Here is a 16,435-nt window from a genome sequence, read left to right as displayed (position 1 = left end):
TTTCCTAGCAGAAAATCTATGATCAAGTTCTTACTTTGAACAACAAAGCGTGATCCTTGCGCTGCAAGTGTTGCACAGACACAAACGTGTTTGTCTGAGACATGCATGTGCGACGCGTGCACGCACACACTGTTTCTCCGCCCATGCACATACAGACACACACAGACAAACACACACGGGTCCTGAAGCACGAGAAGAGAAGAAAAAGTTTGGGACACTCATTCAAAACAAGACACACAGGACACTCAATCCATCACTGCAAGGCATCCGACGAAAGAGACAACAACAAAACAATACAAGGGAAAAATCAAACACAACTGACTTCAAATAACCCTCTGGAGGTGTTACATGAAGAGGGAAGTGGAATCAGTGGAATAAGCGCTATCTCTAGTCCCTGAGAAACCTGCGTGAATCCATTAGGCTCATTCTAATTCATGTCTGCCATTTCAAATAACAGACATTGGTTTGATATCAGTGGCTGTGCGATGCCTTATCCTATCAAACGCAGTTCCTGAGTGACAGCGCGAACACTGCAACAAAGCGTGTCCTTATCGGAGGACAAAACTCATTCTACAGGTTGGCAGAGCATGCGGCGAGCCTGCTCGAATAAGCTTCAGCGCATCCACCCATTCAGCGGAATACGGAGAGCTTAAATCTGCAGACTTTGAGACAGTCACTAGGGGGAAGCCTGAATTCATACACAGAGATAAATGCAAATACACAGATTTTGAGGCACAGAATTACTCACAGAGCAAAAACACGCACCCATTAACACAAACAAACACTCACATATAGACACATGAATAGTATCACAACACTAGGCGTCTAATCCTGTCGTTGGGATTCAGCTGTTAATCTCTTGAAAGGTTGTAAAGGGAATACAAGCTGCTGAAAAACCTGACATAATTGCTGTCACAAAGCTAATGAGTCATTCAGATCTGAAACGGCACAGTGTGCGAGGCAGAAACACCTATCCATCAAATTGTCCGTGTCCTGATGATGCGACAAGGACAAGCAGGTCAGGAGGCCAAAATGTGTTTTACAGAGGAAACGCACTCAGCTGAGGCGCTGCAGAACATTGAACTTCATGTCACAAAACCAGCACAGGTGCAATACTGTACAATAAGCCCGCAATCCCCTTTTGCACTGTGGCAAGCTATTACTCCTGTAAAACTCTGCTAATGACTCACCACATATTCACTGCCAGTGCTGCAGCTCCTGAGGGACAACAAGGATAGATGGAAAGAGAAAAGACCACTGAGAGGTTGTGGCGGGCTGACTGTCCGGGGGCTCTTACCGTGATGCGGACCGTGACGGTGGCTTGCCCCGGGGGCATGACCCCTCCTTGGTCGACAGCTTCCACCTGGAAAGTGTAAGAGGCCCCCATGCCCATAGCTGCCAGGTTCTCAAAGTCCAGGGTCTGCAGCACAGCTAACTCCCCTGTGACAGGGTTCAGAGAAAACAGCTGTCTGGCCGATTCAGTCTTGATCCGAAACGTGACATTGGAGAAGAGGTCTGAGTCCACCGCCTGTGAGAAGGACAAGGAAGGGGAGGAGTGGGAAAAATAATTAAAATACATTAAAGGCATTGGATTACACGTGCGGAGAAGTGATAGAGGAAGGCAGAGTCACATATATTTTCAAGATTATCCATATACAGAGATATAAGCACCGGCTGTGGACAATGAATATTAATGTATCTATTTTAATTTTGCTGCAGGGGTTACTTACATCAATCATTAATAAGTTCTGATTAAATTAAACCACTAAGGAAAGCTGAAGATGGTCCTCACTGCATAATATCACAATTCTCGAAGTAGATATAATTTGCAAAGGCTACTGCGATACGAGGAGATGAGATGCAGTACACGGATGCTGAAACACAAGCGCAACATCTATTGGAAAGTAGAAATAGTCAGGTACAGGCAGGAGGTTTCCAGCCACCCAACTGTTACTTTCTCAGAGTTTATCTCACTATCTTCTGCTCTTTTAGGTGTCTTGCCAGCCACCCCCATCCATTTAGAGTTGAGGTGATGTTGTCTGGGAGATTAATGGTGTCACCGTGTCACTGTCACTCACACCCCTCACTCTCAACCCTCAACCCCCTGCTTCTCAGCCTCCCCTCTTGCTTTATCTCTCTCTGGGAAATGTCACTCACAATATGCCAGCAATTACTCGCCCCTCCTCTCTGTTGTTGCCCCAACATGCGCATGGTTCCCCTATACCTCGCTTCAGTGCAAACACGTGCACCAACGTTTGACTCTACCTAAAGACAGATTCCACTAGGTTGATCAAAGTTTCTCAAAAATTGGGGAGCATTAATGTTTATCAGGACTGATGAAAACATTATCCTCTATTAAAGCCTGACTATGACTCTAGCTTTAAGTCTTACTTTCTTTGAGACTAAAAGCTGTCGTGACAGGTTTCTTTTTGCCATGATTATCAGGCTGTGGATGTTTTTGTCTGTGTAAATGTTTCCGTCTGAAAGCATTTGACACTTTAAACACTAAATTGCCAGCATTTTAAGTTAAAGATGCTAAAAGCCTGTTACGACAACTGGTTGCAAGCACCTGTGCGGCATTATATAAAAGGAGACATACAGGGACAGAGACAGAGAGAGAAAACAACTTTTGGCATTAAACACATAAATACTCACGCTTAGCTTCAGGATCACAGTTCCCACAGGGCTGTTCTCGGGCACATTCACCACATAAGTTTCCTGGGAGAAGACTGGGCTGTTGTCATCGATATCCGTGACCTGGATTGAGAGAGTCAACGTGGTCCGTCGTGGATCCACCGCCCCATCTGAGGCTTCAACCACCAGGTCATATTGGCTCCTAAGCTCTCGGTCAAGAGGCACTCTTGTGTAGATGCTGCCGTTAACGCTGATTATAAACAAGTCAGGATGATTCATGATCCGGTAGCGCACCTGGCCATTAGCCCCTGCATCTGGATCTGTGGCCTGGGGAGAAAGAAAATGATCAGAGGGCTCCATTATGGGTGTATAAATAAAGTCTTTGTTTCCCATGCATTTTGAATATCTGGGCAGTTCGCCCATGTTAATTAACTGCATCCCCCCCAAGACTTGGGGGATCTGATGTCTGACACTTTTGTGGTTTTTGCCTATACAGTTTTTTTTTTTTTTTTTTAAAGAAATCACTATTAAATGTTGCCAAGCTCCCAAAACAAGTTAGTGAACTACAATGACCATAATTCACCGCACCTGCATATCTGCATTGTTTGAGTAGTGGTCTGTGCCAACAGGCACTGAGCAGAGAGAGACAGCATGAAATATAGCCTGGATAATCAGATGGAAGCATAATAGCCAGCTAATGTTGCAGTGGCCATTATCTCACAATGGACTGAGAGAGTTTTCCTGCTGAAAAAAATGGGCCTGCTTAATGAAACGTCAATAAAAGTCACCGATAAACCCCCTCCCCTTCCCAATGCTGTTGAAGTAAAGTGACAACCTGTAGGAACAACCGAGAATCCATTTACATATATGCAGAGAGGGATAAATATTAAACAAAGCATACACAGCATATACAAAGCATATGAATGACAGACTTTAAAACTGAAATGCAGAAGCAGTTCCCTTCGGCAAACTGCAGCTGTTGTGAGTTTGTTGTGATCCATTACATGATCCATTAGAGCCTGGCTTTATTTTAATGCCTCACATATTTACATAGGATTCAGGTACAAAGCCACGTTAGCTACAGTGCCACAGCTGAGCCGAAACAACGCTCACACGTTTGAGTTTACTGGTCTTGGTATTGAGATAGGAGTCTTTGTCATTCATAAATACTCATTGGTGACTTCAGAAGGCTCTTTATCATGTAAACTTTGCAGTCCATCAAAGGGAAATCACTGAATGTTAAAAGACCCTATAGCATACAAGAGATTTTGTGGATAAAAAGCAAAATAAAAACTGCAAAAAGGAAATGTTCAGAGCTTAGGAAAGGCACATGGTGCTATCCTGTGATGATCCTGCAGGGCTAAAATAAGTTAGCGGTTTTACACATTTTAATTCCTATGTGTTTATGACAGGTCATTATTACGCCTGTGTGTACTATACGCGTGTGTCTGTGTGTTCTTAGTCTCCTGTGCAGTGGTAATTCTTTGTTGTAATTGAGAGAGAGACAGAGGGAGAAAGAGGGAGAGGGAGAAAAAGAGGGAGATCAAGTCACATTTCATCTCTCTGTTTGGCAATAAATTCTCAACCTCAAGTCAAGTAAGGACAAGGCAGCAGAAAGAGGGGGAAAAGAGCCCTCTGATAAACAGAGAAAGAGGGAGGGGGATGCACATACACATATGGTTGCTTAAAGCTGTCCCAAATTTGTTTTACATGGAGTTCCTGACAAACACTCAAAGCCAAGGCTAAAAATTGGACCTCAGCATTAAGCGCTGGACAAACAGACTAAAGCACATCATGCCAATATGTGCATACGGATCACTACTTCTATCCAGTGATTACATAACAAACATTCTCCCTGCTCCTTGGCTTGTAAGAGGTGTAATCCAATTAATTCACAGCCAATAAAATCAAATAACAAATCTGCATATTTTTTTGCCTGCAAGTGCTGTATGTATTATAAAGGTCTGCGCAGGGCAGGCCAGTCCACAGATCCCACGTGACCTGCAGCAGATGCTGGCACACATGACAAACACAGGTGGTCACGTTGTAATTCCTGGCACTGGTGGGGAATGTAAAGTCTTTCGTTTGTGTGCCGAAATTCGCCAAATCATTTTGGTCTTTTCTGACTATTTGGCATTTAAGTCTAAATCAAAGTCAGTGTTGGCAAAGCTGCTTTGAAAGCACAGCTAATGGTTTGTAAAAAAAAAAAAAACCCATCAAATGTACAATACACATGTGATACAAAATTGCAACAACAATACAAAAAAGTCACATGCCGGAAAAAAGCTTATTGCCAAAAATGGTAAAATAATGAAAAAAAAAATCAGTCATTTCCTTTTACGGCTTAAAATTGGTTGTTGTTTCATTCATTAACTACATAAAAAATTGCAGGAAAGTCAATTAGCTTAATTATGGTTCAGCTCAACACCAACACTGATGAGCTCATGTCCTCTTCACACTGTAACAACTTGTACGGGAAGCTTTGAATGACTCTTTCAAACAGGACTCATTCAGTGGTGGTAACTGGCACAGACTGGATTTTGAGCTGGTGGTCAGGCTCGGTACATTGATTGTGGGAGCAGCAGAACGTCCCGCAGGTGTGTATGGTCATGGCACAATAAACAGCTTGAGCAGGTGGCCTCAGTCTCAAAAAAACAGGCTTATGCAAACCTCTAATTTGTAGTACCTGAGAAATCTGTCTCCTCTGTGCGCTACCAGCCCCGGTCAAGTGTTTTCTTTTCTTTTTGCACTGACAAAAGAGTATATTCATCTTGCTGTGGATGATTAATGCTGAACCCTAAAATTGAATTGCTCACTTAGTATACTGTAGGCAGAATGTCTCGCTACACCCTGGGCACAGTGTGTTTTAGAAAAAATAAAATGAAGCACTGATGTCACCCTCTCTAAAGAGGTGTGATAACAGCGTGCGATAACACGTGCGATGCACTGTAGCGGTGCTTGCAAATGTCTTCACTTACAGGATGAGACTCAAACTCAATCAAGGAATCTGCCTGGCAAGAACATAAATGTTCAATGTTCAACAGCCTCTGCAATTAGCAACAATTCCACACGATGCTTCCATGATGTGGCTGACATGACTGCTAATTGATTTGTCCTCCGGTCATCTGCATGCTCAGATTAGGGCTCCCCGCTATGAGCAAAGAGAATCCAAAACGCTCTGGGGCTAGCATTAAGCTACTTAATAGCATTATGCATTTGCACTGCAGTCATCGTCACCGTTGGCAATAGCCTGAAGCCTTGTGGTTGGCTGCATTATAACTCCCTCTCTGCAGTTAAAGTCAAAGTGCCACAGGAAAAGATTAAGTGATTTTACAGTAACACATCACATTCAAATGTGAAATTATTGATTAAACACAAATAATGTTTTATAGACAGTGAGCTGCACACTACTGTTCTGACTGGGACAACATTTGCCCAATAAGACCAACTTGTGATGCAGTTGCACACAAAGCAAATCAAAAACATATCCACATCACAAGACGTTACTCAGACTAGAGATCTGGTAGCGAAAGAACATCTGTCAGCCTATCAGGACAGGTGATGAAACAGAGAGAAATACTTAAGTGGTGTAAGTTATGTGACAATACTCTGCTCCAAACTTTTTGCCTTTCCCATTTTCTCTTTCACCACCAGTGGAAGTGGACTTCAGAAAGTCGTCAATGTCAGGTGTGTCCCCGCAGTGTGCAAAACTCGACAGATCTGAGCTGCAGCATCTCTTTCCCTGCACACATTCCGTTTGTTTTCCCCTCCGATGAACTCTTCAATTGGTTAACGAACCATTCAAAATTTGGTCTTCCGTCTCTGTTGCACCCTAAGATTGTACAATCTGTTTAATTAAAAACACCTCAGTTTTCTCCCTCTGCATTTCTATATTCATCCCTCTTGATTGCCTGTGCACCTTGTGGTTGACTTAAAGAGGCTAAGTGAAAGTTAAGAAAAGGGGCATTACATCACACATCTACATTACACACAGTCATTGGCACTTAGAATGTAAATGCCACATGTTTTTATTATTTAATTGCTGTAATTTATTAAACTACAACCCAGAGCAGTGCAGAGTACGAGTAGTCTATCTCCTTCGCACCTTGCCCACAACTATAAAAATGATAGAGGAAAAACATCAAACCATTACAAAATCACTTAACAATTGTGTTATTAATGTTACGGCACAAGCGTTTTCTTGTTTTGAAGTCTCACCCTGAAGGGCATCGTCTCCTCAATTACTGTGCAATGAGCATGATCTCTTGAAATGCAAGCATGTGCTCCTTGCATGAAAAATGAGGAAAATGTCTCTCCACCATGAAAGGATTAAGCAAAAGAGACAAACCAGAAAAAAGCTGTGAAGGAGATAGTAGAAAAAGGCTGCGGATGGACGCAGAAAGAGAAGGCTGTAATTTGTGTCTACTGTAAATACACTTAACTGTGGTAACTGTGTTCAGCTTCCTACATGGATTAAGTTTTAATCAAAGCATTTCTCATCCACTTATACCTTTTCCTACTGCACATTTTAATTGAGACAACTCAAAGTGCTTTACAAAAGGCACAAAAATCAATTAAAGCAACACTTAAAACAACAGTGAAAAGGAATATAAATCAAAATATTGTAAAATAAATGAAATAAAGATAAACTGAATTCTTGTTCTTGTTAATTTTTACTAAACAGCTTGAAAGGAATCAATCTTATAAAGGCAGATGATTGTTTTTATTTTTTTATTTAGACGTGAAAAGGCCAAAAGTTAGAGAATATTTAAGACTGGAAGTTTTCATCTGTGTGCAGTATATAAGATAAATACTGCTTCTCCACATGAATGAATGAAGAGGTTATTTGGTGAAGTTGACCTTGTCTTGAGTATTGCGCTTGATGTTGATGCTGCTGTTAGTAATGCCATGATGATCTTGTTATAGTGGTAACAAAATGAATCTGTTCATTCATTTATGAACCTCCCGCATTGACAAGATGCCAACGTTGCACACCGTCTACAAACTAGTACAAGGACACCCATGTCCACGTAGGTGATGTAACAGGACGTAAATATGTCAAGTAAAATTCTTTAGTGCATTTGCAATATCAAGCCAAAACTAACTGGATCAAATACGTACAATAAAGCCAAAACATGAACCTGGTGGAGGAGGTGGGGGGGAGGAGGATGACAGCCAAGCTGTCCTCCATGACAGACAATGACTCCCACCCCCTCCAAAACACACTCACTGCACTGAGGAGCTCCATCAGTGACAGGATGCTACATCCAAAGTGTGTGAAAGAGCGGTATCGCAGGTCATTCCTCCCTGCAGCTGTCAGATTGTACAATAAAAACAACCCCAAGTAATCAGTGCAATAGTCTGGACAATAAGCTGTGCAATAATACATGTACATAACAATCTGTAAATACGATCTGCAATTTCTTACAATTTTTTTTACAATTTCTTTCTTTTTATTTGTATTTAAATCCTCACTCTCTTGTATATACTGTTTTGTTTCTAATCTGCATTGCACTTCTTATATTAATCTTTACTAATCTTTACTGATGCTGCTGTATTCTGAAATTTCCCCTCGCGGGACAAATAAAGGAATATTGATTGATTGATTGATTTGTTTGGACTTAAAAGCAGGGTTTTGAACTTTGTGTTTAGACTTGAGATGAATCTTACTGTCTTGCAGATGTCTACAGTCAACTGCAATATTCTTCAAAGAGTGTAAATGATATGTCCAATTCATGGTATATGCTCACATAATCTAACATAATGACAACAGGTGAGACTTTGGTTGAGTGGCTTCCAGAATGTGTAAATGCATGAATGCGATCACGGCATTCCTGAAAAAGAGCATCGCTTTCAATGAACACCCCCTGACTAAATAAAGGTTAAAAAAGACAAAAAACCTGGGCTGTGCTGAGGATGTGCTTTCTTCCTGAGATTTTTCAAAACAGTGCTTCATTGAAAGAGAAAAAAAAAAGCCTCTGTTGCTCCTTGATCAGCTACAACAGACTAAGCTGTAGCCTCTCTATGAGCGTGTGCATGGAGAGCAGGATTGTGTTGAGCTAATGTACTTTTTCTTTCAGTCGGGAAGGCAAGCCTCAGCTCAAGTTGGCACGGTGCCAGCTGAGAAAACCTTCTGAGGCAGGGAAGAGAGAGAGGGACGGTGGGGGTGGGCTAAGCCTCAATCTAGCTGCTGGCTGCATTTGAGAGGAAACATTTAGGAGTGAGACTGAAGGTGGCTTTACCTCATGCAAACACCAAGCTTCCTTCACATGTCCTTTTGTCTTATTTCACAGTTCATAAACTCACAACATTTTCTGGTGGTCTATTTTATTACCCCTTGAAAAATGTAATGGGATTCCTAATGTTGAAACTATATATCCTGAGAGGTGACAAATGTGACTGATATGAGCGCCTGTTTACCCTTGGTAATTTTTTTGTTTGCATAAGCAACGACAAGGACGGGGCAGGGAAATGATATGAAACACAACCGAACACTTTAATCAAAATGTGCTTGAGTGACTACCAAAATTTCAAAATAAGATAGCTAAAAGTTGAAAGCCATAAATGGAAATATTCAAGCTGCACGCAGAAAGCGTTGTGAGCTACAACACATCTCGTGTGTGAGCTACATCTCGACTGAGGTACACTGACAGTGCAGCCCACTAACTCAGGAATTATCCAATCCACTGCACATGCTCATTAGTTTGGATAACTCATTATCAAACTAATTACATTCATTTATTATCAAACTTATGTCTTCATTATCTTACTGTGGACCATAATTATTCCATTTTACTTTTCTGATATTTTGAATATGCATCAAAGAGCAGTGGATGAGACAACTTCCAATCTCAGAGCAAACTCTTTTAGTAACAATACAGTCTGATTTTGTCATCTCACCCAAACTCCCCCTGCAACCCCCCTAAATTTCTCCTGGTTGGATGTCTGGATTTTATTGCCTCATCTACCACATTTCAAGAATTTACTGTACGTACTGTACTGTATTGTGCATGTCATTACTCCATGATTAATCTACTAGCAAACATCCGGCCAATTAATCTACAGTAATTAGAAAAGTCTGGCTGCTCAGTGGTGCTGAACCAAGCCAGTCAATGGGGATGCAGCTCTGATGGACAAATCTGTCCAATAACTTTGACCTTGTTGAAAAATGCAAGTTTTTTAATGGACGGCAACAATGAGCAGTGAGGAACATTTGTGACTTCACGAGGGAAGGACATGTGGACATACAACAGTGAAAAGATCTGATGTGATCTACTGTGGATGGCTAAAAATGACAGGTACGTGGATGTCGGTGAAACGAGTCCACACCTGTCTTATAAAACATCACACTTACCCTGACTTGGCCCACGAACAAATTGGCCTCTTCCTCTTGGACAGTAAAATTTGTGGGTAAGGTGAGGTCGAACTCAGGGTCGTTATCGTTGACATCAGTGACGACTATGTTCACAGTGGTAGTAGATGTCTAAAGAAAAAAAAAAAAGAGGGCAATAAGGACCAATGTTATTCAGTGTTCCTTTACAGTGTATTCATAAGTCTAATACAAAGACCATCAACACAGCATAAACCACAGAAACAAATTAATATATTTGGATAATCATTTGCATAAAATGTGGAGAAAAATTTGAAATTAGCTTGACTCACTAATAACAAATAATGATTTTTTAATAATTTTAGCCTGTGAAAAGTAAGACAAACGAAAGGTATTTTAAAACCAAGAAGAAAACAGGTTGCTGTAGAGAGACAGCACAGATTAGCAGGTATATTTTAAAGAGTGGGAACATGAGCTTTTATGATGCATAAAATGCACCCAGCTTTTCTTTTATTGCTTACTTTACAAAGGACAACAGTAGAACAGCAGTCACACATGAGTAGACAGTAATAATGGGAAACAAAAGAAAAGCAAAACAACAAATGCTAAGCTGTAATTGCTGTCAGAAACTTCCTGATCACAAAAGAAATGGCATTTAAAGAGAAAATCTGTAAATTTCAAAAAAGATGACACATGTTGGAAAGCAGTGAAAATGTCATCAGCTATCAACGTAAACTCATCACAAATGTATGATTGCTTATGTGAGGAAGTTAGGAGGCACTGCAACGTGGGTAAAGCAGGATTTTGCCCTGGAAACTGATTCGCCCATTGGAAAAGGAGGCCCTGGTAGATCTGGTAGAACTTTCCCATCACCAGCGTACCGCCATTAACCTTCAAACAATGACACAGTGCACACACCTACAGCACTCCTATAAATCAGCACAGAAAAAAATGGCTGAATATGCACTATCTATAATCTCTCAGTGCACTGGGATGAAGCTGTATGCAAATAATGGTGTAAATGGTCTCCTTTGGAGGAGGAAGGATGGGTGGGTTGTGGGAGGAGTTGGCCTTTGCAAGAAAAAATACTTCCCAGAAGACAGCTGTTTGAAGTTGCCCTGGCAGATGAGACATTCAGCAGCACATGTCACGCAGGAAATGGCCTAGTTAGTGTCACCTTCATCTCGCCGTCTGTTGGGAATTCCTTCACCATTGTTGTTTTCTTTGTTCTAGCTTCCGAGACATACATAATCGGTCCTTTCATGTCGGAACTGACACGGCAATCCATGCTGAAAACCATCACACTCCATGCATCTTTCGCTCTTTTGCTTCTCAATACTAAGAGGACGCAGCTCGCCATCAGTGTGGCGATGGAATCTACTTATTTTTCATTTCACAGAAGACCTGAAGCCAATTAGTGTCTCCTTCCTGGCGTGGGTGCTCTTATCAAAGCCAAAAATCCTACCTCTATGGCCACGAGTGTGATTAATGAGCTGCTATTATTTATTTAACATAAAATAGATGGAGCCGTGTGATGTCTCGCCTTCTGTCCTCGCTGTCTGAAAGATCCAGAGGTGGCTGATGGGGCTTTGCCTTTCAAGTGACAACCCTGACCAGAGGCCATGTTGCAAGGACTGATATGATCAGGCTGTTAGGAGTCATGTTCCTGCTCCTTGGAGGGCAAGTAGAACAGCTTTATCCAGCATCCCTGGGTGAGTTTTGAGATCTGTGTCTGTGCTTGCCGGTTATGATTACAGCCTGCACCGCTGAGAATACAAATTTTAAATTAGTCACACAGATTAACACAATTTCCTCCGTGCACCAGAACAATGGATGTGAGAGTTCAAATTCAACAGGTATTATGAAAAAAAAAAAAAAAAAAAAAAGTTTGTGTGTGCAGGTTGGACTTTACTTAAAGAGAAGCAGCACCGGGGGGAAGATGGCCTTGCTTCACTCCCTGTGTCAGGTTCCCATGGTTACCAAAGTTCTGTGCTAATTACACTTCTGAATCCCTGGCGTCCCCCTCCTTTTCTCTGTCGCCCTCCCCCTTCCTCTTTTCTGCCCTCCCTCCTCCTGTGCTCATTTTGATCCTTTCCCTGTCTCCTGCCCTCCTAGCAGCACTTGGTCTCCCTGAGTGAGTTCCTCACCTCCACCCTCCTGCAGCCCTTTACCCTCTCTCTCATTCAGCTTCCTTGCTTTTGTGACAGCATTTCTTCCGAGCTATGACATTTAACACACACGAGTCAGCCAGTAATTCACTCTGCGGACAGGAAGCTTCGCACACACAGACATGCACACGCTGCACAGGTAAAGGGCGTCAGTCTGAACGATCTGTCCATCAAAGAGCACCAGCTCGTGGTTACCTCATCCTGTGAGGTGAAGCCCCATCTTACACTCTCCTTGTTTATTTGCTCTTTTCTCTCTGACCCTGTCATTGTTCATCCCCTCTGCCCTTGCCACCCTAACTGTCACACTCTACTCCTCATTTGAGCTCATTCAGTTCTGGCCCATTCGCAAAAGCCACGACATGCAGGCAGCAACATATGCCTCTTATATAGCGCCACTTGACCACCACACGTCATCTGCCAGCAGATGAGAAGGAGCTGCAGATCTGAGTGTTTATGCCTGTGCAGGTGAGAGGGGGGCAATCAACATCACTCCTGTGACAGCTCATCAGCTAATGTTCATTACCTATCACACACAGCATCTTAAAAGGGAAACCACATTTCACCTCTGTCTGGAACAGAGACAGCTGCAAAATCTGAGCCAACTGAGGTGAAGTCTAATTAAATTAAGATGGTTTATATGATTATCAGCTCTTGGTGGGAGGCGAAGCAGCAAGCATTCACTTTCAGTTATAGAGTCTGCTGTTCCTTAAGGCTGAGTTACAGAGACAGCTTGGTGAACACTCAAAAGACACAACTGCACGTGATGACATTGTTTTCTGAAGGGGTATTCCATCAATTAAAGATGAGTGATCACTTTATATTAAGGTACACACATTCACCATTAAATAGTTGCTTATTAGCGTGCATATTAGTAGCATATTAGCACTCAATATGCTAGTAATATACACGCTAACAAGCAACTACTTTAATGGTGAATATGTGTACATCAATATATAGTGTTGCCAGTGTACTCGTTAGTACTGCACAGCTGAAAGGGTTGTATAAGGTCTTCTGCAACTCTGAAAGAGAGTTACAAACTGGAGAAAGAGGTGGCCGTTCAATAGACAAAGCGGGGCGGTGCATGATGGGAAATTTAGGATCTAGTGTTTTGGAGCTTGACCTATATGAGGAACTGAAAGTCTGGATGTCCCTGCTGCTTCGATTTTGACCACCAGTCCTTTTTTTTTTTTTAAATGAGTCACCATTTTTTACGGAGCAGTACTTTAAGGATCAGCTTTGCAAGTGGGATAGCAAGGGTGGGATTACTCCAAACCACTGTGTGTGTGGATATTAAGAAAACAAGATATAACACTAATGCTTCTTTCCACTAGTTTGCAGCTATATGCTTGCATCGGATTTGCTGTTGCTCTTATTCTTGACGCATTTCAGTGAACTCTGCTGATCCCCTTTGCCTGCAGAACTGTTATCTAATCTTAAAAGAAACTCAGCATGTTATCTAAATTATGTCGGATACGATGTTAACAATCCTTTGGCCTTTTAGAACAACACAAAACTGTTCGATATCTGCAGAACAAAACTGCTTTGATGGATCAAACCAGCTGTAGGTAAAATACACACCTACAAAATATACTTTTGTCAGATGTTAAGTTTTAACAGCAGGTATAAACATCCATTTGCACTACAAACAGTGATGGTAGAAGCAGCACTGAGCAAGCACCATACTGTGCTAGCAACCGACCAATGGACTGGAAGCTGAACATCAGTCCTGAAGAACACATCTGTGCTTTCGGAAAAATCTAACCCTGTCACAATTCTATTCACATTAGACCCTTTTTTAATGGTTTCGCTGAATAAGTCCCACTAAGGAACTCAACATGTTACCAAAATCACAAAATTATACACAATGTCCACATACAGTATATGGATTTAGAGAACTTAAAGATGTTGTGCTGGTTTGGCACAATGAAGTGGTGCTACTGACTCTTACTGCTACCACAGATCTTATAAATGTGTGACAGAACCAAAGGGTATTAAACGCTCCGAGTTCAAATGTACTATTAGATTTTCCAGGCTAATGAAGCATTCGGTTTCAGTGAGCCAAATTTCAGAGCTAATATGAGCTAATAAGCTTGTATGAGAAGATCTTATTTGAGCTTAATGTGTTCAAAATGTTTGAGGATCGCCGACCCCCGAGGAATCAGGCCAGTAGTTTAATAAAGAGTCTCACCCCTCCAGGGTTGCCATCAGAGGCGGTGACAATCAGACGGTACTGGTCTGTGGTCTCTCTGTCCAGAGGCTTGCCCAGAAGTAGAAGGCCAATCCTGCAGAGAGGGGCCAGAGAAGACACTTTTATCACTACTAGACACAAACAACAAGAGACATCGATACAACAACATCACAAAAAAAGGAACACAATATTGGGCTTTGTGCAGACAAGTTCCCACGTTGCTTCTTTGTGTCACCGCAGCAGCGATAGTTTTCAGTACTTTATCACTGATGCAATAGTGGATGATGGAGAAGGCTGCACTTCAGAGTTTATTTACCCCCAGATTAGACAGATTTATAAAACATGGTCAATGATAGAGGAGGATGAGTTTAGGGAGAAGAGCAGGTGGGTTTTTAAATGCTCCCACTCTGTCTTTCTCTCTCTGTAGCCTGCCTCTTGCTCCCAAAGCACATGGACTACAGACAGAAAGATTCATGTTTTCTTTCCAATGACTGCAGCAGACACAGCGGCCCTCCTGCTCGTTCACAAGGTATAATTTGGCACTCTAGCATTCCAAACACAAAGTGTGGATGCATTCCCAAGCAGAACACTGAATTATCTTTGTTTGCACACACAGGCTCACAAGACACGTGAGCTCAAGCGCAGACACACACAAACAAACACACACACACACACACACACACACACAAGCACACAGCATGCACAAAACAATTTCAGCGCCGCACACAGCAGAGGCTCTGCCGGAACTGCAAATGGAAGGAAAGATGAATGCATCTGAACGCACTGCTAGATTAATGCCCGTCACAATTCCCTGCTGTCCCTTTGCTCCTTCACATTTCTAATTTAAAGCTCCTTTGGCCAAACGGTCCAAGCAGAACCTGCCTCTCCGGCCCACAGCCGTCAAACCGCAGAGCCTCATCTTAATATCTGACAGGCAAATTACCGAAACCTCGCTTAACATTGTCTGCTTCTCTAATAACCTGCCTGAAGTTACGGTGAACACGCTGCTTTGAAACCGATACGTCTGATCATCGGCGATTCAAGAGGGCAAACACAGCTTTTAAAAACACAAATCAAATGCATCACCATCCTTCACCGGCTGCTGTGCTCATGTTTATTTATGCATTCGCACAACAGTAGAAAATAGCCCTCTCTGTGCTAAATGAAGCTAAAGCTACGGGAAGCTTTGATGTGAATGTGATAATGAAGATATACAGTGATAATTGTCATAACTGCAGTGTTAATGATGATGATCTTGATGGTGATAATTACAAAGATTAGAATGATTAAAGACACTTAGCCTGCCTGGGGAGTTTAGTCCCTACTACAGCTGAAGTGCTGAACTACACTTGAGCAGTTGGGTCGGAGAGGTTCACTGATCATGTGTGATAGCGTCCTGCCTCCTCTCCCCAGCAAACACAAATGAAAAGATGTTGTCAGAAAGACAGGATGCTGTTAGCATCATATTACAGAGCGACAATGGTGCAGGTCAGAGGCTATCCATCCCAGTCTCACAGCCTGTTGCTCTTTCCTTCTGCTCAGATCGTGTCTCTATATGGTAAATTCGACTTGATGCACAGGAGTTTGAGGTGGTCTGAATGTTTTATTCAGATGCAATAACTTTGATAGGATAACTCTCACTTAAGTGCATGAGCTGAAACACTTGTATTGAGTCTATTCGTTTAGAAGCGACTGCAGTGTCTGGCATCACGGGGCAATAAAAAGTGTACCCTCTCCTGAACTCCTTTTCAATTTCAGTTCGAATTTCACTTTGAAGAAAGACAATCAGCTGCCAGCTGGAACACGGGGCCACAAGGAGGCACTGAAAAAAGCTCATGTATCACAGCTGATGTGGTCTCCCTCGGTTTTTGAGATGCTACGAAAAAGGTTTGGCTTCGAATAGGAGCTGTCGTCAAGAAAAAAGAATAGCGGTTACAACAGCAGCACGATCTGTGAGTTACTGCCTTCCCAATACTGGTTTTATGAGGCTGTTACTGGAATTGACATTGTGAAGTGCAAAAATATGTGAGAACAGTAGATTAATATATAGAATAAGTATAGTAATTAACATAATAATTATTTTTTTAAAGAATTATGTCCATGAAACTTACACTG

The 16,435-nt window shown here is 42.0% G+C and overlaps 1 protein-coding gene across 5 annotated transcripts in view; it reads right to left on the bottom strand.

Annotated features, from left to right (window-relative positions):
- LOC143327951 (protocadherin-15-like) overlaps positions 1 to 16,435 on the bottom strand; it is a 189,550-nt gene that overhangs the window by 58,167 nt on the left and 114,948 nt on the right. For all 5 annotated transcript variants that reach the window (XR_013077775.1, XR_013077778.1, XR_013077776.1 and 2 more), the window contains 4 exons: positions 14,321 to 14,414; positions 9,989 to 10,117; positions 2,656 to 2,961; positions 1,298 to 1,528 (listed from right to left, as the gene is read on the bottom strand). Coding sequence is in view for 1 of the 5 variants with exons in the window: in XM_076742656.1 (XP_076598771.1) it covers positions 1,298 to 1,528; positions 2,656 to 2,961; positions 9,989 to 10,117; positions 14,321 to 14,414 (760 nt within the window). In the remaining 4 variants the exon portion in view is untranslated. The remainder of the gene's footprint in view (positions 1 to 1,297; positions 1,529 to 2,655; positions 2,962 to 9,988; positions 10,118 to 14,320; positions 14,415 to 16,435) is intronic.

The sequence above is a fragment of the Chaetodon auriga genome, chromosome 11 (assembly GCF_051107435.1).
Source record: "Chaetodon auriga isolate fChaAug3 chromosome 11, fChaAug3.hap1, whole genome shotgun sequence".
NCBI classification, from domain to species: Eukaryota; Metazoa; Chordata; class Actinopteri; order Chaetodontiformes; family Chaetodontidae; genus Chaetodon; species Chaetodon auriga.
The sequence above is the reverse complement of the archived record's forward strand: the minus strand, read 5'-3'. Positions and strand labels throughout refer to the sequence as shown.